Source organism: Artemia franciscana, chromosome 8 (genome assembly GCF_032884065.1).
Source record: "Artemia franciscana chromosome 8, ASM3288406v1, whole genome shotgun sequence".
Classification (NCBI taxonomy): Eukaryota; Metazoa; Arthropoda; class Branchiopoda; order Anostraca; family Artemiidae; genus Artemia; species Artemia franciscana.
In genome coordinates this window covers 13,448,655-13,473,220 of record NC_088870.1, presented here as the reverse complement: position 1 = coordinate 13,473,220, position 24,566 = coordinate 13,448,655, and the positions used below count along the sequence as shown (strand labels likewise).

General features: G+C 36.1%; 1 protein-coding gene across 1 annotated transcript in view; it reads left to right on the top strand.

Moving 5' to 3' along the window:
* The window catches only part of LOC136030010 (uncharacterized), a 32,502-nt gene extending 10,224 nt beyond the window's left edge, over positions 1 to 22,278 (top strand). Inside the window, exon 2 of the mRNA XM_065708628.1 lies at positions 19,711 to 22,278. Coding sequence (XP_065564700.1) covers positions 19,711 to 22,074 — 2,364 coding nt within the window. The 3' untranslated portion in view covers positions 22,075 to 22,278. The remainder of the gene's footprint in view (positions 1 to 19,710) is intronic.
* The last annotated feature ends 2,288 nt before the right edge of the window (positions 22,279 to 24,566 follow it).

Sequence of the window (24,566 nt, the reverse complement as noted above, 5' to 3'; positions counted from 1 at the left end):
TGGTCGTCATTTATACTCCCTGTGTCCCGGTGCTTTGTTGATTGCTAATCGAACATTCCTTTTGTCCTGGTCGCTTTCTCTTTGAGTGTCGTCATTTATTTTAGCTTATTTTTCAGTTTTTTCCTTTTTTTTAGTTTTTTTTTATTTTTTATTGTTTTTAGTTTTTTACCTTTTTTTAGTTTTTTTAGTTTTTTTTAGTTTTTTAGCTTTTTTACTTTTTTTATTAGTTTTTAGTTTTTTTTGTAGTTTTTGCCTTTTTTTAGTTTTTTCAGTTTTTTTTTTAGTTTTTTATTGGTTTTTACCTTTATTTTAGCTTATTTTTCAGTTTTTTCCTTTTTTTTAGTTTTTTTTAGTTTTTAGTTTTTTTAGTTTTTTACCTTTTTTTAGTTTTTTTAGTTTTTTTAGTTTTTTAGCTTTTTTATTTTTTTTATTAGTTTTTAGTTTTTTTTGTAGTTTTTGCCTTTTTTTAGTTTTTTTAGTTTTTTAGCTTTTTTATTAGTTTTTAGTTTTTTTTGTAGTTTTTGCCTTTTTTTAGTTTTTTTAGTTTTTTAGCTTTTTTATTTTTTTTATTAGTTTTTAGTTTTTTTTTTTAGTTTTTGCCTTTTTTTAGTTTTTTCAGTTTTGACGTCACCTGATCCAGTTTTTTCAGGTGACGTCACCTGACACATCCATCCATCCACAGACAGACAACTTATTTTTATATAGATAGATATATATATATATATATAAATAAGTTGTATGTATTTTTGTGTTGAGGGTTTGCATATGACGTCTGAAAAATAAGAAGAAAAAGAAAACAAACTAAAATGTAAAAACTGGGAATTGCATAAATATTTCGAAAAAGAAACAGCCGAGGAAGCTGCTCAAATAGTTAATTCAAAGAGAAATTTTAGTATAAATCCTACAATGGCAGAAGAAACAGCCGAGGAATCTGCTCAAAGGGTTAATGCCAAAAGGCTTGCGGCTAAAGAATGCAAAACCGCGCAGTTAGATGAAAATCCACCTGGACAGCGAGAGTCAAAACGTATCAAAACTGAAAATGATAGCGATGATGATTGGGTTTGGGATTTTGACTTGGATAAGGTCATCAATGTCTACCAGATTTTAGTTAAAAAGAAGAAGGTTCGGCGATATGTATTTACGTCTGAAAAATAAAGAAGAAAAAGAAAACTGAAAAAAGAAAAATGGTAAAAAACCAAAAAAAAAATAATAAAAAAAGAAAAAACCTAAAAAGAAAAAACGTAAAAAAAAATAAAAAAGGTAAAACAAAAAACTAAAAAAAACTGGGAATTGCACAAATATTTCAATATATTTTGACAATAGATTAAAATAATTCGAAAACCTTAAAACAGATACCCAAAACTTTGAGGTTTATTATAAATTGTTGGAGCTTTAGCATGCTTGGCACGTAAAGATTTTTCCAAGTGTCAGAACATTTGACAAATTGAACATTGACAAATGAACATTGACAAATTGAAGAAAACAAATCAATAAAAAGAAGAAACTAAAAAAAATAAAAAATAAAAAAGAAAAAAACTAAGAAAAGAATAAACTAAAAAAGAAAAAAAAAACTAAAAAAGAAACTATATCTATATATATAAAAATAAGTTGTATATATGCATGTTTGTTTGTGCGTTTGTATTTGACGTCATTATAAGTATATAAGGCTTTGTATATGACGTCATTGTAAGATGACACTACAGACCGGGACACCGGGACACAAATGACGACCGGGACAGAGGGAATATAAATGACGACCGGGACACTCAAAGAGAAATTACAGACCGGGACACCGGGACACAAATGACGACCGGGACAGAGGGAATATATATGACGACTGGGACACTCAAAGAGAGATTACAGACTGGGATACCGGGACACAAATGACGACCGGGACACAGGGAATATAAATGACGACCCGGACACAGGGACACAACTACAACGGGGACGCCGGGGGCACAGGGGGATATATAAATGACGACGGGGACACAGGGAATGTTCGATTAGCAATCACCATCAAGAAAGCTCAAGGGCAATCGTTAGAAAAATGCGGTATAGATCTGAATACGGATTGTTTTCCCATGGACATTATTATGTTGCATGTTCAAGAGTTAGTAAACCTGACAATCTGTTTATATGGACAGACAATGGGACAGCAAGGAATGTTGTATATTCGCAAGTTTATGTAGTTAATATATATATATATATATATATATATATATATATATATATATATATATATATATATATATATATATATATATATATATATATATATATATATATATATATATATAGATTCACAGGTGGGACACAGGGACACAACTACAATGGCGCGTAAATAATATGGCGCGTAACAACTTACGCGCGCGGGGGGGCTTGGGGGGGCGAAGTGCCCCCACCGACTAGGTGTTGGGGTGGCGCGAAGCACCACCCCAACAGCTAGTATAGTTATATTTTGTTTCTTTTTGTATATTTACACCAGGTTATTGGAGAAATAAAAGGGAATCTTTAAAGACTATGTCCGTGTCCATACCTTTTTTTCTGAAACTTTCAAGGATCATTGCCTGGGCTAATGAAACCACACCTGTTTGCTAACCAGATTTCTGTAGTAATGTGTTTGACAATTAATTATATCTAGCTACCCTTATATGCAGCAGGAACATCTAACTAGATGGATAATATCTTGTTCTAGCTTTTTTTACATTATCCAAACAGGAAGATAAGTGATTTATCTCAGTAATGCAGTGGTAATATGCTAGACAAATAATTGGCTCTAGCTAGCCAATTATCTCCCTTAGGTGCAGCTTGAACATCTAACTAGGTAGATATTACTTTTTCCTAGCCTCAACAACTATGAAGATAAGTGTGTTCTGTAAGTAGTTTGGTGTTAATATGCTAGACAAATAATTGTCTCTAGCTAGACAATTATTTCCCTTAGGTGCAGCTTGAACATCTAACTAGGTAGGTATTACCTTGTCCTAGCCTCTCTTATATCATAAAACAATGCAGATAAATACGCTAGTGATTTTTTCCCGTATGAAGATGTTCTTGGCGCTAAGAAACTTTTATATAGCAGTTGTCGGATATTATCGCTACTCTTTCTCGCTGCTCTGCAGAAAATATTGATATTCCGGAGTTCGTAATCAAATCCCCCTCTGAAGTCCCTAGCATTCCGGCGTCAGCTTATTCTATCCTTACCGCCAAAGTCAACCAGTGCCTTGATCAGTTAAAATCACTTGCTCACCTCAATAGTCCAGCAACATCTATAAATAGTTCTTTGGTCTCAGATAGTAAGGGTACCAATCGCAAACCCTCGTACGCCGTCGTTCTTAAATATCCGCCTCCAGAACTAAGAGACCCCGTTTCTCGCAAGGAAAAGCTTGATTCTTTCGCCGGACATGACGGAATTGTGTCGGTAAAGTCCGATCCGGTAAGAAAAAGATGGGTTGTTGTTACGCGGGATAAAATTTCCGCCAATTCTCTTGCCGCATCTGCTGTTGCGAGCTATCCAAATATTCTTGCTAAAGTGATTGATCGCAAACCTCTTGGAGTAATTAGGGGACTTCCCGATACTGTTTCTAGTAGTATACTCATCTCCGTTATTTCTGGTCTTGTTGAGGCCAGCCAGATCGGCTCTTCTCATACATTTCGTTTAGAGTTCCTTGATTCCGCTGCACTAAAATCTGCCATCGCTACAGGTCTGCGCTTGGGTTACGAGTCTTTTAAAATATCGGAATACAAAGAATTGCCCAGACGGTGTCTTAGATGCCAAAGTATCCATCATTCGTTAGCTCACTGCCCATGTGCCCCGAATGAGATGAAGTGCTCTAAATGTTCTGGATGCCATTCCAATACTAAAGACCATCCTTGCTTAGAGGCTCCGAAATGTGCCAATTGCGGCGAAGCTCATGTTTCCTATAGTATGAATTGCCCAGTGATCAAACGCGCTCTAAACTCTGCTCCAAAATGAATCAAGCCACTATTTTAAGTTTTGCTTCTCTCAGTATTAACGGCACAAAAGACAAAGACTTGTTAATTAATGAACTATTAGTCCATGACATAGTGTTCTTGCAAGAACATCTTTTGACCAAATCAAACGTTTCTAGCCTGAAGCGATCTTCTGTCCACCATTTTTTTTCACAAGAGGCCAAGAAAACTAGAGGCCGCCCTTCCGGTGGCCTAGCAATTTTTTTCCGTTCCCCATCAAAGCCCTCTGTGATTCATTGTGATGATAACATCTTAGCGATTCAATGTGACAGTACCGCCTTTATAAACGTTTACTTACCTTGCGATCGACGTTCTATAGCATCGTTCACATCTTTCGCTAAATGTTGCTGCAGTTTAAAGTCTCTGCTCGAAAGTCTACGTTTGAAAGACCTAAATTGGGTTTTAGCTGGTGACCTTAACTGTGACATTCTTGGTACCTCCGATAGATCAATCCTCTTGCTAGAATCACTTCCTAGCATATATCACGTCGCAGTTAAGAGCCTCCCATTCACGTATATTCATAACAGAGGCTGTTCAAAATCGAACCTGGATCACGTGATCTCTTCCAGTTCCAGCCTAATATCATCGATTGTCAGGGTGGACGAAGAGAAGATTGATGGCAATCACCTTATTCTTAGCTGTAATTTGTCCTGTGAGCTATCTGGCAAAACACTTTCGGCTCAGCCGAAGTGGCGTACGAAGTTGAACTGGGATCGTGCTAATGTCCCACTATACCTTGCTACCCTAACTGCTTTACTGTCGACCATAAAAGTGCCATATCACCTGCTGCAAACGTCAGTTTCCTCGCCTTCAAGTAGAGTTGACCTAAATTGCTATTATTATCAAATTGTTCATTGTCTTAAATCAGCTTCCAAAGCTGCAGTGCCTGTGGATAAAGTTAGGATTGGTACAAGAAAGCTTAATTGGAACGTTGATCCTGAAGTAAAAGGTGCTAAGCAAAAAGCCAAATTTTGGCTACGTATGTGGATATCATGTGACCGACCATCGTCCGGAGCTGTTTTCTCTGTGAAACAAAAGTGTAAACTTGAATATAAGGCCTGTTTGAAGAGAGCACGCTTGAATGCATGGCCAGGCCCCACCAATAAGGCCTCCTGGAATAAGGTTATTAATAGTGAGAAATGTTCCCCATCTACCCTATCTTGTCTCCAGCTAGCTAATTTTGTTGATCATTATAAGCGTGTGTTCAGTGTATTTAATAGTTTTCTTCAGTCTTTTTATCATAAGTTGCTTAAGCCGCTTTTACCATACCGTCTCCTGCAGGCTCATGTCCAGCCTGTAGCAATATCTGAAATTCGCTGGGCTTTAAGAAAAATTAAGTGTTCAAATAGCCTTGATGGTGACGGCCTTTCTTACCGATTTTTTGCTTATGATTCTCTTGCTCTACTTAACCATCTACAAATATTCCAGTTTTGCTTAGCACAGTCGCTTGTTCCTGATAGTTTCCTTTGTGGCCGTGTAACGTCTATTCAAAAGCGAGGCAAGGACCCCATGTCATGTGTGAATTATCGCCCCATTACAGTATCGTGTTTCTTAAGTAAGTTGCTTGAACATTTATTATTACCAGAAATTGAGTCGAATTGTGATTTTACACCTTTTCAGTTTGGTTTTCGGAAAAGTTTCGGCTGCTCCCATGCACATCATGTTTTAAGCCGACTCATGAATGATGCCGTAAAAACTAAAATGTCTTTATACTGTCTTACTGTTGATATTTCTGGAGCTTTCGACAATATTGTGCACTCTCAGGCTCTATTTTCCCTTGCGTCTTCAGGTGTTAATCCTTCCGTACTAAGTTTATTGTCTTCTTGGTATTCAAAGTCTAAAATTCAAGTTACCTGGAATGGCCAAATATCTGACCCGGTAAAAATTAATAAGGGAGTTCGGCAAGGTGCCGTATTGTCTCCTAGTATATTTAAATGCTTGCTTGCCTCGTGCCTGCGTCCCCTTAGAAGTTCTGTTTTTTACGGTAATATTGGTTTGTCTTCTATTGTATATGCAGATGACGTTCTTCTTGTTGCCCGGACTCGCCGTGGATTGCTTTCTAATTTTACTATATTAACCAATGAACTATCTAAGATTGGACTGTCAGTTAATGCGTCTAAATGCGAGTTTATTTGTTTTAATAGCCCTTATGTGGTCGCTCCATTCGTTGCTAGGACTGCAGTTCTTCCATATTCTTCTTTAGTTAGTTGGCTTGGTCTGTGTTTCGGCCCAACACTTTCCACTACCTATTCATCCCTAGTGAATCAAGCCGTGAAAAACCTACGCGTCGCTTACGGAAAAATATCTCCAAATAAATGCCGTTATAACCACAACGGTTTGTGCATGATTTATAACGCTTATTGCGCCCCTGTGCTTTTGTTTTTATCAGGCATGGCTCATCTGTTTCGTAAGAAAGATCGACATACTCTACGTACAGCTTATTTCAGATATTGCAAATTCCTCCTCCGGCTTCCTAGATGGCACCAAAACAAAAAAATAATTGCTCGATTTGGTTTAATTGATGTACCTCCTCGGATTCGGACTTCCAGTGATGATTTATGTAAAAAGACTATCAACTTTATTCACGTTTATGACCCTCTGCAGCCTTTTTTCCATATTGATACTGGTTAATTAGTCCATGTTGTCTTTTGTTAGTTTGAATTTTGTTTTTCTTCGCTGTTTATCGTATTTTTTTTTGTTTATTTATAATACTCCGTACTTTGTGTTTTTATACTTTACGGGTAATAAAGTTCATTCATTCATTCATTCATTTGGTGGTAATATGCTAGACAAATAATTGCCTCTAGCTAGACAATTATTTCTCTTAGGTGTAGCATCAACATCTAACTAGGTAGATGATACTTTGTCCTAGTTTTGTTATATTATCCAACTAGGCAGAAAGGTAGGGGCCTCCCCCGGGGCACCCAGCGTATCCCTAGGTGGCGATAGTGGAACATCCCACAGATATGTAGAGCAGGGACCTATGTAGAGTATAGGAGGCAGGGATCAAGAGGGGACCTTGTCCTTAGGATTTCATAATAAAAACTAGGGTACCCTCATACGGGGCCGTAAACACAGGTGAAGGAGGAAGAAGGTCCCTCAAATGTACACTCAACAGAGCTCACCGGTGCGTGCACACATCCCGCGAGTTACAAAACTTCTCCCAGTAATGGGTTAAATTGTTTGGTGATGCAGAACACCATTGTGGGAGGATCCTCTATGGGAGGGTAACTGCAGCAGGGCGTAAGACCCAGATTTATAATCAGCTGCCTCTGCAAAGTGCTACCTCGACTCTTTCGGGGTACCAGCAAGACTAGGTATCTTGCGTTCAACTCCATCCCTACTTGAGGTGTGGCACTCCTCTAGGAAATTATAGCCTAGTAAACGACACAGCTTTTGCAGGGGATTCTGACTAATAGATAATTCTTCTGAGTTTTGTCCATTTTGATGGGCTTTTCGGGCTGAAAAGCCTCTTCCTAGCTAATGTATCTACTATGGGTTGCCCCCCCCCCCATTGTAGCATAATATTTTCGGAGGTAATAAGAGTCGGAGGTAATAAGCTTGAGACTGTCTCTGCAGCCTCTCGATTATTGTTGATAGAAGAGCATTGGCAACTGCTGAAAACTATGTTGTGACCAAGATGGGCCTAGGATTGCACAAAGTCTCTATTCATACTGGAAGTCCCAGGGACTTCTTGCTGCCCGGTTTTACGCTGGCTTAAGCACTTCAGTGTGGACTTGGGAAGATGTGTTGGTCCCCGTCCAGTGCTGATACGCGGGACCATTACTTTTCCCAGGGCCAAAATAATTTCAAAGATTTAAAGAATATGAAAACTGGAACTTGAAACGTCACGACATTCAAAAATGATTATCGTATGGGTATTTTAACTAATGAATTCAGACAAATCGAACTTGATTTATTAGGATTGTCAGAAACTCGTATCTCAGTGGTAGAAAGCATGAAATTAGTTGATATAGAATTTATTCACTATTATTTATTAGAAATTTATTATTATTAAAATTTATTATTAGATTTATTTATTATTTACTAGAATTTATTTACTTATTCGAATCAAAAGGTCTAGTGACCTTTTTAATTGTTCAAAATGATTAGAGGGTAACTAGACCTCCTCAGACGCACCCTTATTCCCCAATGAAATCCGATCAAACTTTTCAGTTAGTCGTTTGATTCATCATAGTTGAAAAGCCCAGCAAACGACACAGGAAGGATGGAGTAAGACATGGAGTAGGGTTCATGATGAATATGGAAGCTGCTAAGTCTTGCTTAGGATGGGAGGGTATTGATAATAGAACATTAATCGCTCATTTTATGACTAAGAAATTCAGGGTATCAGTCATAATAGTATATGCCCCTGTAGAACCGAATGAGGGATATACTGGTGACTCAGATGAATTTTACTTACAGCTAAAGAAGTAAATAGACAGGGTCAAAGGGAAGGATGGAAAAGGCCGTAAAGTAGGCTCGACAGTTACTTATATGTACTTCGAGATACTAGAAAGTATCCAGCGTTGGAAAACTGACCGCCGCGCCAATCTGATATCTTCTCCGAAAAAGAGGCACAGAACCATCGAGCTAGTATTTGCAGTTAATTTAAATGATTATTTATTGCATCAGCAAAGTTTACTGTGCGATTTGGTCCTAGATAGAAGGTGGTAAGAGTGGATATGACATCGCAAGGGCTTTGGCAGCTACTCTTGATATAGCATGCCTGGCGTTTGCTGATATTAGGAAGTTAATAACATGTTCAGATCCATGCATTCCATAAAATAGAAACTCCATCAGAGCTATAATATGTAAAGTATCCTGTTCAAAATTGCACAGGTGAAGAGAATCATTATGAAATATTGTGAGCCAGGACACTCTTATTCAAGTAGATGCAATATTAAGTTTTAATGAGAGGGCTCGGCGGTTCAGTTATTCAGTTGTTCAGAGGGCTAAACGACGGTTCAGTTACACGCATACCATTGTCAGGATATGTTAAAAATCCTACTGTTGAAACATTTTCTGAAAGTGTCTATCGAGCTACGAAGTTTTAGATATTTTATTTTATTTCAACTTTAATTTTTAGTTCAATATTAGAACCGTAGACTTTTAGAATTGAAAAATTAGACCACTAGACCTGCAATATTCCGATTTTCAAATTAATAGCGTAAGATTGGTTTTGCTGCCCAAACCAAATACACCAGAGCCTAATAGTTACGCATGCTCAATAATTAATTCCAATAAGCTACACTGAACGCAGGAAGGAAAAATGATTGAGGCGCAAATTTAACTAATTGGCTTGAAACAAAGACATATTCCTTTACTTGTTTTTGTACTGAAGCTATATGCGACCAAGGGAAGCAATTTCAAATGATTCTTGAACAGAGCTGCCAACTTGCATACTTTCACAGTTTTGGTATTCTTTTTTGCCTCATTGCACTCTTTTCCTACACGACCGGTAATTCCCCTTTTTTGCCAATTTTTAGTCAAGATTCCTATTTTGCATTCTCTTATGAAATGATAATAGAAAAGTTCTAAAGAGATGAAACAATTCAAAAAATAATTAGGCCGTAAAACATGCAACAGTCTGATATTTATTATCTCTGCCTGTGACTTCCCTGGTCTTCCATCGGTCTTTCTAACATTCCCAGCCATTTAAGAAGCAGTGGATCTAAGTCAAACTAACAAGTAGAAATATGTAAATTGGAAACGCAAATTTAATAAAAGAAGTCAAAAGCTTTTTGGTGCCACCATTCCCTCAAAAAAAGTGAGTATGCAGTAAAATGATGAATAAGCAACGACCAAAATAAACCGTTTCAAATTCTACTCTCAAACTGACAAAAAAAAAAATTTCATAGATTTTAGGTCTTCTCATTATTTTAAAATGCAAATGGTCCAACTCGTGATAGCCAAATAATTTATTTTGAATGCGGCCCATACTATCAGAATATAACATCTATAATCTTAGTATACTATCTAATATCATACTATCTCTTCACCTGAATATATTGTAAAATCCCCAATGGAAAGCATCACTCTATCGCTTACAGAGGTTTTCAGACGCTTACAGAAATTAGATACTAACAAATTGCCAGGACCAGATAACCTGCACCCCAGGCTATTAAAAGAAACTGCAGCTATCATAGCAGAACCGCTTAGGGGAATTTTCCAGACATCACTTACTTCTAGAGAGCTGCCAGCAGACTGGAAAGTAGCCAACATTACACCGGTTTTCAAGAAAGGTAATCGTTCTAAGCCTGTGTTTTAGTAGAATTTTAAACAAAAATAAATAGAAGAGTGATCACAACACTCTTGGGCTGCAAAATTCTGTGACTTACACATTTTTTGTAGCAAAACCAATTTTTTCTGCCTTCATCAGCACTCTATTGAAAACTCAGCAGTTGGCAATCCTAGCGTCGAATGTACACACTCAAAAGTAGTAAATATGGCTATTCCTATTAAGCTCACGTGGAAAGAATCCAAGGTCAAGCACTAGATATGATATAGTAGCTTTTTACTATTTTACTGAGCTTTAGGAAGGAAGCTATAATTCATCTTTGGGTGTGTACCAAAAATAATATTTGAAATGATTATTGAAAGCTCAGAATAAATAGCCTAGTTGAAATTTTATATGCTAATTTGGTCAGTAAAAACTTATTGCATATTATAAAGCTATTTTTTAATTGAGCCCAGAAATGTAACTTAGTACTTTATCTATAGTTTTTAGACTATGATGTGAAGTTAAAAAAGTAGGCTAGTTAAAAAATAATTTTATGTAAAAATCAGCTTTTAAACTATTCCTTAAACAACTCATGATGATGTTTCTATGCCCTGCTGAGATGAAAAATAAAAAAAACATCAGTGCCCCCCCCCCAAAAAAAAATTCTTGTTCAATGTGGAGGGTTGTGATTTATTTTCAAAATGACATTTTACTCTTGAAGCTAATGAAAATAGGCCAGTGGTAAAATCCTAGTTTTGCCACTTTTTGCTATCTTGGAAAGGGGTTAGGTTAGGAAAATGAAACTTTCAGGGATAGAAAAAATTTCAGATTAGTTGTTGTTTAAAAGTATGCATTAATTTAAGTGTTTTAAGTTGAATTTACGAGTGAAATGATTATTATGTTCAAAAAGGGCAACAATTGCATCAAATTATGTGCCTATCTTGTTCCTATATAAATAACAGAATTGTTTACACTTTAACCCAAACTTTAAAAATAGAGATTAAAGTATACAAAAAACAGTTGAAGGCATAGAGTTAGTAAGTAAAGTAAGTAATTAAGATGGCACTAGACCCTTAAGGTCCAAACTGGTGGTGCTGATCTCTGTTTCATGGCCCTTCAGCAAGGAAGTGCAATGGGGGGCTGGGGACCAACCATCCTGTGCTTTCACACACCCTTCCTGCTTACCTTCCCCAGATTTCTCCAGGTACCCATTTAGAGCTGGGTTGACTCTGGCTGAGCTTACAGAGTCTCGCCACTGACCCCCATCCCAAACTAAATAACTAGTCATAACTGGGATTGAAGCCATAGAGTTAGAGGCATACAAAACTATTTGAAGGCATGCAGATGGAGGCCTACAAACATATTTGAAGGCCTTTATTTGTACTGTGGTCAACTTGCTCAAGAGCTTGTCAAATTAACATTTTTGAAAAGTTTTTTGTAAAATGGACAAGTTTTCAATCTTTTCTGAGCCATAGCCTAAAAGTAAATTATTTTGGAAAACATAAGAAAGTTTAAATAGCAAACAGTTTTAGCTTTTGTATTAGACATAAATTTAGAAGAGAATATCTGTACTTGGGACAGGCCTGAAAAGACACCCTTGTCATCTCGCAAAAAAAAAAAAATCACAAAGAAATTGCTCAACAATATCTTTGCATTAGGTGACTTCTGCAGAAGTTTAAAATTCAAAATCACCATTTTGTCATAAAGTTGATGGGACCTCAATTCTGGGTTCACTCTCAAAAATATTCTTTGTGAACTTCTTGAAATGTTTAGAGAGACATAGGTTTTGAAGTGGCCATTTACTTTTGCTTGCTTATTCATCAGTTCCCTGGGAAAAAGAATTGGTGGATCTGAAGTGCTCTTCTTACCATTTTAGATTAAAATTGAATTTGTTTCTGTGACAATATTTCATTCCATACTTGGGACTGTCCCAAGTATTGATACTTGGGACTGTCCCAAGTATTGGTAACTATGAGGTACAAAAACTCTTTCATTCCCTATTTGTGTTGCGAGAGCAACACTTAATTTTGTCCCGGTTTTTTTTGTTTTTTTTTTTTCCTATGCCGCCGATCTCAGCTTATTCCTGGAAACTGGTAAGGGTCTAACCTGTGCGGTTTTTACGGAAAGTGTGGACCTCAGGCCGGATTGATGAATATGACATTACATTTTGGAAAGCTCCGTAGAACTCTTGCCTGGGGCCAAAAAGGATGGTTTTTGCTTGTCCTCGAGCCAGAGCCTATGGTGTGCGAAGTGAAGTGGAGTTATATAGCCTATGTCAGAGAGGAGTATCTGAAGTTGTGCAGCCAAGCTTTCGTTTCATCAAACCATGTTTCTGCTTTCGAGTGGAAAGCTCCGTTCTAGCAGGCAAGCAGGCAGGCACCAGTTTCAAATTGAAGATGGACTAAAATCTATAAGTGTTAAATATATGCGTTAGTTCCCCGGCCCCACAGCCAATATATCTTCTTTGAGTGATAAATAGAAAAATTTACAGAAACAAAAAAGTGCGATTTTCCCACGGGTCCGAAAGTGCTGCCATCTATTGTTTCTAGCCATTTCTGTTCGTGATTTCAGCTGACTTTACCATTCTTTTTTTTCTACTTGGGATTGCAATAGAGATATGGTATCAGATATACCTCTTAAACTTTAAAAGTTCTCTCATTGCTAAAGAAATTAGAGCTTATCCTTTGCTCCTTTCTAAGTGGTGGTGTTAGAAAGTTGGCCTCCGGCAAAAAAGTCAACTTTTCAACTAAGACAGATAGAATTTTTTTTCAATGACAATCGATAGACCTTGATGAGCTGATCAAAGTATATGTCATCCATTTTTTGTTACAAAAATTCCTTCATGACATACACCAGTTTGAAAGTTTCAAGGGGTTGACAACTTCAGTGGTAAGGTACACACTTGAACCAAAAATAGGCCGATACCAATTGTAAGATATGTAGGGGACTTCCAAGCAACAGTCGATTATTAGCTTATAATCGTCTTTGGCAATGAGGGGTTTGCAACTTTTGCTGATTAGTGTACCTATTATCTGTTTCTGGTGTAATTGATGGTAAGAACAACTTGGTTCCCGATTGTAAGACATGTAGGGGAGTTGTAAGTAATAATCGGCTGTTAGGCTACAATGACTTCAGCGACAAGGGGTTTGGAACTTTTGCTAGTTGGTGTACCCATTATTTGTTTCCAGTGAACTTGGATGTATATCCCGGGAGAGGGACTTGTAAGTAAGAATCGGTTGCTAGAGGAGGCTCACGAGGGGCTACAAATTTGTGCAAATTGGTACACATCTATGGAATCAGGGACCCATAAATTTCCTGTAATGACTCGCCATCCAATAATAAGCGATCCTGGATGGCTAGTCATTGCAGGAAATTTATGGGTCCCTGATGGTATTTTGATCCTGAAAAGTTACAGATAGCTTTATAATACCAACTAGATTACATAAGATAATGTTCCAAGTTTCCATCCGTCACGATGTCTACGATTGAAAAGGATAAAGTTCAACCGGCTGCAAAGTGACATTTAGGGGCCTAGTAAGTAATAATCGGCTGTTAGGTTACAATCATTTTCAGAGATGAGGAGTTTGCAACTTTTGCTTGTTGGTGTACCCATTATTTGTTTCCGGTTGAACTTGATGTCTATCTCGGGAGAGGGACTTGTAAGTAAAAATCGGTTCACTTTAGGCTAGAAATTTGTCCAAATTGGTGCACATTGTATTCGATCCCTGTAAATCTGTCGGTAAGAAAGTTCATATCGATGGTCTATCAATCACTGTAACCTAGAATTAAGATGTTACGCAACGGGTACAAACGATAATACAAAACAATGAGGTAGTTTCGTAATAATTAATAGAATGTCATCTATGGTATTTTGATCCTGAAAAGCTCCGGATAGTTTTATAATTAATACCAACTAGATTATACAAGATATTGTTCCTAGTTTTCATCCGTTACGATGTCTACGATTGAAAAAGATAATGTTCAACTGGCTGCAAAGTCAATTTAGTCCTTTCTTTCAATATTCTTTTGTTGTTGTTTTTTCAACGCTGGGGTGTGATCATGTGATTACTGATTGCGTTCTTCTTTGAACATACTGTTTTAAAAGCTTCGATAGGCTGACAACTTCAGCATTTAACCGATAGCGAAGAAACAAAACCAAAGTGTTGCTCTCGCAACACTTTAATCGGCAAAGCCGGACAAAGGTTGCCGCAACACTTCACGTTGCCCAGGCAACGTAGGTCTAGTTTGTTTTGCATTTTAATAATTGATTTAACTTTGTAACTATGTTTATCCCTTAACATTTATATTATCATTGTAATTGTAATTGTTCTGATGTGCTTATGCTAGCTTGTGTGCTATTTTAGCCAATAAATCATATTCTATTCTATAAAGGCATTTTAGGGTCTGTCCTAAGTATAGTTACCACTTGTCCCATCTATAGAGCCCAATTCCGTACTTGGGACAAAATGGGGGCTATGAAATTAATTCCTTTCCTTAAAAACCGAATGAGCTCCCAGTTTCAAACCTTGGGGATAACTTTGTTAGTTAATGCACAAAGATGCTGATATATTTTTTTGGTCTCATCACAAAACATGAGGAAGTTGGAGGCAAACAAAAAAATTGTCCCAGGTACAGATACTGTCTCCTATTTTAAATTCAGAGAGTATTTGCTAAATATCAGATAAAATTTCAGTAGTATTTGAGTTAAAATTGGTGTCTAGATTTTGGTATATAACCATATGGGCTTTTTTTGCCTTTGACAATTGACAACTTGACTCATTTCTTTAGATACTCACACCATTCATATCTGCAAATGTAAGAATAATTTTCAACATTAGCATAGATGTATAGAATATCTCCAGTATTATTTTTATGATACTGTAAATGGATGTACAGGCTAAATGAGATCCTTAGAAGTTCTCCTCAAGCTCCTGTTTCCATCCCATTTTTGTGTTTAAAAATCGATAAACCAATTTTTTTATTCTAAGAGCTCATGAATTAGCCTAAAAATTTAAAATGTGTTTGATGTCAAGCCTATTTGAGAGAGGATAAGCTATATCCTAAACTTTACTTGCAAAATTCATCAATGCTAAAAAACTGGTGGGAGTTATAGGGGACAAAAAAAACTTCAAGACCTAAAGGAATGCAACCTTGTTGTTGTTGTTGTTGTTTTTTTATTTTTCTTCACCGAAAATGCCAAAAAAATCCATTTTTCAATGAAAATGTGAAAAAAAGGATCTTTATAATCTACAGGGCTAGTGGGCTACAGTTGCATTCTTTACGAAATAATGATAGAAAAAGTGCTAACATAGTAAAACAAAAATCAAAGAAAAATTCCCTGGGTGAAAAATATACACCAGTATGATATCTATTATCTCTGTCTGTGACTTTCCCCCATCTTCCAGTAATCTTCCCAGCATTCCCAACCATTTAAGAGAAAGTAGATCTAAGTCAAATTAACAACTGTAAAAGTACAAAGTGGAAACTCAAATTTAATAAAAGAAGTCATAAGCTTTTTAGTGCAACCATTCTTCTCAGATATAACAAAGTAAGTATGCAGTAAAGTGATAAAGCAACAACAACCAAATCAGCTGTTTCATAATATTTTCTAAAAATGACAAAAATTCTGCAAAGACTTTAGAGCCATGCATTATTTAAAGTGTGAATGGTCCAACTTGGCTTGTCATAGCCCAAGAATTTATTTTGGATGGGACTCATACTATCATGAAAATATGGGAAAAATTGTAGTTTAGGAACTTCTTGTTATCTTGGAAAATAGTTGAGTTAGGTGAATAACACTTTCAGAAATGAATTCTGGGTAAAGACTTAACCTGAGACATTATCAATGAGTCACTATGTCTTTTTGGTTCTTGGGATTAAAGGATTGCATAGACAACAGGCTTTGAAAGCTAAGCATATTTGATATCTAACCATAATGGGATTTGTTTCAAATCCCTTTTATGGACTTTATGTTTTCTGGAAATTGGAAGTGTGATATTAGGTTTATTATATTGTAGTGTTGCAAGAAGATAATAAGAGCATAATAATCCAAGATGATTAATGCTGAAGCTAATTGATGATCTATGATTTTTGAATTTTGGTGTTTATGGCTGAATAAAGATTTCGAAAAGGGAGATAGAACTTACTGGTGATGTGATGTTTTGTTAACTGCCAAGATAACTGCAGCTCCCCCTCCATCAAAGAATCGGCTGCCCCCCCCCTCAAGACAAGATGCTCCCTATGCCCATGGTTATTTCTCAACTGAGTTATTGCTCTTCTTTGAAATAGCTTGATTGGGTGGCCTCTTGTTCTGGAAAAATTATCTAACTGAAAGGAGAATTCTCTAGAAATAGCGTTTAGGCTAAAATAATATCTCCCTTTTCCTTCTTCAGTGCAGGATGGGAAGCTTGATTCTCTCAAGATGCAACAGGTAATGACTATATTTCACGTCTTTTATGCTCTTGTTGGTAAATCTTTTTACAGGTCCCAGTACCTACTGGCCTCCCTTGTTGAGACAGGTGGCAATGCACACAACAAACTCCATGTCTGGGTAGATTTAGTCTTTGAAAAGCGTGTCCATAATACCAGGTGACCTGCTACTAAAGGTCTATTTTATTACATTCAGTGTTTGCTTGGCCCTTGCTGCAGTTTTCCAAGAGGATGGCTGTATTTTCAGCTCAGACTTTAATATACTTTTCAGTATTTCTTGCGAAAAGGAGATGTTAAGATGTATCTGCTGAAGTAATGTAATGCTGCTACACCTGTTTTTCCCCAAAGTGGATTATTTTACACTTCTGGATATAAAAGCGCACCAAATTTATGGGGATTTAGTATCAATCAACACTGCATCACTGATATTTTGATATTCTTGGCTCCTAGTGTTTATGTTTGGCATATTTAATTTTTTAAACACCAATTGTAAATATCAGTCACTGTTCCTTGAAGTTAAATAAAAAAAAACACAATTTTTCTTTCCAAAAAGAGTAAAAAGCAATTTCTATTTTTATTTAGACATAAATTAGCTTATAATACTACATTTGCAATATATTTATATCATCATAATTGAAAAAAACAAGGCCTAAACAGACAGAAATTATAATGAGCAATGAAGTCGACCTTAAAACAAACACAGATCATCCCAAATAAGTGAGTGTCTTTTCCTCAAACCTCCCATCAAAAAGATACTATGTTTTTGCTCACAAACAATCTCTGAAATTTTCAAGCCTTTTTTCAGAACTTGTATTTCGTTTTTAATTTCCCGCCCAATTATCACGTTTCTGCAAACTGTTTTTTTTTCTTTAGGAATTCTTTTTTTTATTTTTTTCTAAAATTACTTCTTTTTTCCTCGATCTGTAATGACTTTTGGAATAACAAAGTTCTAAGAACTTTTATTTGCTAAACATTCTGTTTCCGCCGTCCTAACAAAAAACTTTTACAGAACATTGTTTGCTAACAAATGAAAGGTGAAAAAATATTCCGACCATAGTCTGTTAGACAAAAATACTATATTTTGCATGCATTTATAATTTTCGTTTTGTTTATATATATTTATATTGTAATATCAAGTTTGCTATTTTGATATTTGTGTCTTTTATCTGTTTTGGTTGCCGCGAGAGATGGGCGTCGACTCTATTCTTGTGCCCTATTCAAGTGCCCTACTTAGCCAGGTTTCAATGGAGGTTTTAGGGGAGGGGACTTAATTATAGGGGCGCAAAATTTCAAATGATTCAAATAATATTTATAATTATTTTGTAATTTTTTTAAATTTTATTCTGAGCAAAATAAATTAGAGTGCGCAGCTGACAGCTAGTACAAGCATATTGAATCCGAGATTTTCTTCTTTTTTTTCCATATCGGTTTCCCTTATAAAGTAAGAAAAGTAAGATTTAAATGAATGAACAATTTTGATGATATATGAAAAGTTTTGTTTAATAAATGAAAACTTGACCTGAACATTTTTGAAAAATAGGGGGGGGGTCTTATCAAGATTTCACCCCGGGCGAACAACAAGCTAGAACAACCACTGTCTGGCTTAGCTTTGTCTTTTTGTTGTTATTTTTTTTTAGTTGGAAAGTATTTTATGTTGAGCTTTTTCAGAGAGGAGGGTAAGACCTGACTTGGTGGTGTTTGTGCCATCCCTTCAAGGGATCTAGTTTTTAAATTTTAATAGGCAACGCCTAGAAGTGTAAAGAATTTAATAGTAAGGAAGGATTATATTCTATCCAGAAAATACTGGAATTTCTAATTTGGAAACAGTTCCTAATTGTTTTAGTAGATTGTTGCTTTTTTTTTCTCCAAAGGTTGTAACTGACATCTTTTTGAAAAAAAAAAACAGTTTTTAAATCCCATATTAAAGGATTACTGAATAGAATTTTAACCTGGAATATCTACTAACACTCTGAAGAGGTGCTCTATTTAAGCTCGGTCTAACTGTGTTTTTTTGTTTCCTCTTCACTTTCTTGAAAATAACAGTTGTAACCTTTACTGTTGCTGGAACACCCTGAATAGGTGGTCCATTTACGTTCAATCTAACTGTGTTTTTTCGTTTTTACCCTTCCCGTTCAGTGTTTAGCCTCCCCTTCCCGTGGAAAACACCCCTCCCTCAGAAAATTCCCCGCACGCAAAATTGAGCAGCCAAAAAGAAAGTATAAAATAGGTACCTCTAAATATCGATCAGAGGTCTTAAGGGGTAACAAAAAGACCAGATATCAAAAAAAAGTTATTGGACCTTTGAATTACGATGAACCAAATGGCTATCCCAGAGTTTTATTTGTATATCTTTCGAGAGAAAAGGGGCGTTGGAAGAGGGATAGCTGCCCGCCATTCTGTTTGGTCACTTAAAAAGCGCTTAAACTTTTAATTCTGGTTCGAATGAGCCCTCTCCCAAGCTTCTAAGACCCTTGGTTTGATATGATTGTCCCTGGGGGAACTTATTGTAAGTTTTCTTTAATTTTGGTCAATACAGAATTAGTTGTAAGGGAGATACTAGGGGATAGTGGAGGTTGAAGTTGACATATAATCCCAAGGCTGTCTCCAGGACTTTTGCTTGGTGGGGTTATTTTTTTTGGGGGGAGGGGGAAGTTTAACATTAAACTCAAAAACGAGCAGAATTTATTCCGTATAGGAGGGTAATGCCTCTTCATCATCCCCACCTCCGCCTCATGGTGGTAGAACTTTGGAGGATGCTCATTCAATCAGAACTTGAGATTTCTAGTCCTTTTTTATAAGTCGGAAGAGATTGGAGACCAACCAGTCCCTGTCCTAAAATAGTTTTTCATATCTGGTCTTTTTGTTACCCCTTAGGAGATCTGATCGACATTTTGAAGTACCTATTTTGTACTTTTTCTTTGGCTGCTCAGTTTTATGTGTGGGGTGAATTTTCTGCGAGGGGGAGGGGTAAGTGCCTAGACCCATTTTCAATACCCAAACTAAAATGTATAGTTTCCGTTGTAAACATTTTGTATCCCAAAAATTTGATATAATTATCTTTATTTCAGATGGATCTTCTGCCAGATTGGATAAAGGTAGAATCGAGAAGAAAGCCAGGTGTATATTATTATTTCAACAGTGTCACTGGTCAATCTTCATGGGATCCTCCGAATATACGAACAGGTGAACCTTCAACTGACAGTGATACTAGACGTCTGATTGAGACAGCTGCGAATGAAAACAACCATAGGGAAAAAATAGTGGTTAATCTTAAGAACGACGAAAATCGAAAGCGATCAGTTGACGCAAATACAAACAATAATGAACCTGAGAAAATCATTGTGAGTCTCTCGGCCGCTAATAATAGGCGTGTAGTGAAAGCCGTAAGGAAGACGATTCAAACAAATCCATCTGTCTCTATGAATTCTTCTAAAATCCCAGTTAGACTTCCAGAAATACGACCTGCTATAGCTTGTCCTGCTCCACCTAAAAAGAAAATCTACTCAGAGTGTGCTGAGACAAAAAATAATGTTGTAAACCTTACAAAAAATAACACAGTGACTATAAATAAAAATAGGCCAACGGCATCTAGATTTATTAAACCAAAATCTGAAGCTAGGAATAATTTTAAAAGGTTTGAAACTAACCAAAGGGAAAAGCCAAATACAGATAGAAATATACCTGGTACTAGTGTTGGCAGACAAGCTCATAAAACAGGCGAGCAGATTGTCAAACCAGTTCATCATACCAGTGCTGCTGACGAGGTCAAAGCAGAGAGGCGTTGTTCTTCAGAAATTAGAATTGAATACCCCAATGCATCGTTCAAAAATCAGATGTCTACTTGTGTTTCATCATCTCCTAGTAGATCATCATTGATGAGCATGGATCGGCGTCCTTCATCTGAATTAAATTTAAGAAGATTGTCTAGGGGTTCACAGAACAACCTCTTCGCTCAGTATGCAAAAGCTGTGGATAGTGATGATGAAATGGACTGGGATCCCATACCCGAAGAGGTAGTTACCAAGTCGATCCTTAATATTAGACAAGCATCAAATTGCCAAGAGTCCAGTGTCCAGATGGTTGTCAACAATTATATCATTGCTGAAAATCAGCTTGTTATTGTTGTTGACACTAATATGTGGCTGAGTCATCTGTCAATTCTAGTGAAACTTCGAGAGATGGCTGAGAGAAATGTGGTGAATATGATTTTGTTAATACCGTGGATTGTTGTTCACGAGCTTGATTGCTTAAAGTCAAATCCCGAACTTGAAATTGTTGCCCGTAAGGCTGGAAAATATATACAGAGGGTGTTGGAAAACAAAGAGATAGGGCTGGTTATTCAAACAACACAAGATGCAAAAGAGGCCGAAAGTTTATTTGATTCCAATGTTAATGATGATAAAATTCTGAAATGTTGTCTTCATATGAAGCAAAGAGGATTTGATGTGGCTCTACTCTCTAATGATAATATGCTTTTGACCAAAGCTATGGGTCATTCAATGAAAGCCTTTTCAAGGAATGATATTGCCCAACAAATAATCGACTTTGCTCTGCCCAAGCCTGATGTGCAACTAATAATGACACCGAGAAGACTCCTTTCAATGATTGAAGAAGCGATGATCTGTGTTTGTAGTCAAATGATCGAAAAAAGATTTGAGACGCTTTTCGAAGAATTGTGGCCAAAAATAATATGCATTAAGCCACCGTTTTCTGATTTATGTCAAGTGTTTCAGGTTTATTTGAAACATTGGATAGCTGTGTTTGGTGAAATTTATCCTCGAGGACGTGATTCTGATCTGAAGACATGCAAGGAACTACTTCTAAAGGCGAAAGGTAGTAATATCAGCTTGGCTCAAGTTGATATCTTTGTGAAAAATTTGCTAAGATTTTTGGAAGAAAGCAAACCCAAATACGACCTTCGAATGACAATAGATGACGCTATTTCATTGATTGAAAGTTATTACAGTGAATTTAAAATGCAAAATAAAACAGAAGACAAAACAAGTGCATCAATTTTGTGCCTTTTTCAAGCAGTTTGGGCAACTATTCACAAAATTTGTGGTTCTTTTTCTGAAACTCTTGGAGTTGCATGCGATGGATATGAAAAACTCTCTGTCCCAGTGACTATATCGGATATGAGGGAGCTAATTCCGTCCATTACACACAAGACTAGAAAACTTCAGCAACAAGTTGAAATGTTCCTTAGACAACCGCATGCGGAATTAAGTGCTGTTGAATTCTTCACATTTCTTGTAAATTTTTTGCCTCGATTAGGTATAGGAATGAATCCTGAAGGTGTTGAGAAACTGTCTCTACAGTGTTTGCTTGATTTTGTCAAAGATAATGAAAATGTTCGACTATTGCAAAATGGGTTGGAGCAGGTGAAAGGATTCTGCAGTAGACTCGATTATCTGTGGTCACTTTTAGTTTAATTGTCCCACCAGTTTGTTGTTAGATCGTTTACTTTTTTATACTTTTTTTTGTTTCGAACTAGTCAGGCACGTACCAGGAATTTTTTGTGGGGGGGATAATAAGAAAATCAATGTGATAAGATGAATAAAAACTACACATAAATGCAGCAAAATTTGGGATTTGGGGAAACGGGCCACATGCCCACTTCTGTCTGTGTACCCACCCACCCCTGTCCTGATCCTGTTCTGAATTTTTGCACCGACCCTGGCAGTTAACTGTAATATATTTTATGAAGCGTTTTAGTTTAATCATATTTCGGACTTGCCCTGCCATGTCGGTTAATTAATTAATCAATTTAGTTAATCATACAATTAATTGAAATTTTCTCCTCTCTATTGCCTCTTTTGGACAATTTTTTTATGGGATCCGAGAGGGAGTATTTATGTAAAAAATAAAGTGGCTCTTTCCAGAAAGAAAATGAACTTTCTTCTATGTAAAGACTTTTCCAACGGCGTACGTAAAAAATAATGTTAAATGCTAAAACTAAACATTATTCAAATAAAGATGTTAAACATAACAAATTTCACATAAGTTTCATTTTCTTAACTAAAGAATTTCAAGGATTCTATATCGGCATCATCAAAAGAGTATGATTTACAGATATTATCAGGAATATATGCAGGCGAGTGAGAGGGGTTAGGCCTTCTCTTTGAAATCCTAGTTTTTTCTGAATATTTTTGGAATTCTCATTAAAATTATTAAACAAAATTACTTTATTATCCTCCCCCTTGATAAAATATGTGCATGTGTCTGATTACTGTATGGTGTTTTGAAATAAGAAGATTATTCATTATCTGCTTTCATAAAACGTTAAAATTTGCAATTGCTGATAAAAACAGGGAACTAATCTGCTAGTGTTGTTAATTTCTCGAAAACGAGATCAGTCCACGAAATTCCACGAGCCACAAGAATTCCACGGCATCGGTCCAACATGACTCTTGAAAACGAAATAAACACTTTGATCTGCTTTGAAAATCTCAAGAAAGAATGAGTTGCGTAGTATCTTTCGGTTGGACTGGTTTGTTCTGTCCTTTTAGGGAGCATATTTATACAGAAACTATGCTCTTCTATTTTATTGATAAATGTTTAAAAAACAGCTTTAATACTTATCACATTTTAATTATTCAAGATTTAGTTGTACTTAAGTTGCACTTACAACTGTAACTTACATAAAAAGGACAAGATTGATCTGAAACCGTTTAAAATATAACTTTTGGATATTTTGCAGTTTTTTAACCCTTTAAATCTAAAAAAAAAGGCAAAGCAAATATAACTCAGTAGATGGATAAAGATGTAAAATGTTCCTATTTTCCAATTTTGTATCCATATATTCGCAGTAAATATATATATATATATATATATATATATATATATATATATATATATATATATATATATATATATATATATATATATATATATATATATACGTATAATCCTCGAAATTCGTTGTATTGCTAATAAGAAGAATTTTTATTCTTTTTTTTAAACCGCTAAAAGACGGTTCTAACGCCTCCTTGTAAAATCCTAAGGCTGTTCAGTCTTCATTTTTTCCTCTTTTTTTTACTTTATTTTACTGTGCCATTTATGGAAAAGGAAGAGATCTTTATGCCTTTTTAAGCAATTTTATAACCGGAAGTAGTGTAGTTTAATGTAATTTTCTTTACAGGGGTCAGTGAGTAAAACCATCCAAGTTGTCCTTGAAAATACAAGTCAGTGGTGTCACTCTACGGAAATTTAGGGGCGTGGGCCAAACATATTTTGTCTTATCTTTGGGGTGGTAAATTCTTCGTTGTTATTTTTAATGAAAATACCAAAAAGGCTTTTTTCAATTAAAATATCCCCATAAAGATAGGCTATAGTGTATTTTCAAAATAGGGAGTGGGGGGGGCGAAATATCTAGGAGGAACAGGCGCCTTCGTCACTGACTCGTATCTGAAGTGCCATCCAAAACTTGATATTTTGCTAGTTGTAATAGTTTTTTTTTTTTTTTACACAAGTTCTGCCCAAATGTTGTAAATTTTGTATGAGATAATTATTGCGATAAGACACTGTTGGGTGATGTCAAAATCTTGGGGGGGGGGCAAATCTGGAGCCAGTTTTCCAGTATCAAGTGAAAATGACGGTAAAAAGTCAAAAATAAGCCATTTGGTGCATAAAGGTTCTATTTAGAACTATAAAGGGCACTTTACAATACTACAAAGGTGAATATGTACTCTAAAAACTTATCTCTTGATGCTTCAATTATGCAGGTTTATCTTAGTTTTGACATAGTTTTCGATGAAACTAAATTTCAGCTGGGGGAGGGGCAAACAGAGGTGTGGGAGGGGTAATTCAGGAGCAAATACCCTAAAATAGTAAAAACCCAAATTATGTCGTTTTAAGAGATCTCCCTCCATTTTTTTCTATTGGGTAATAATACACCTCAAAAGCGAGGTATTTTTATGAACTA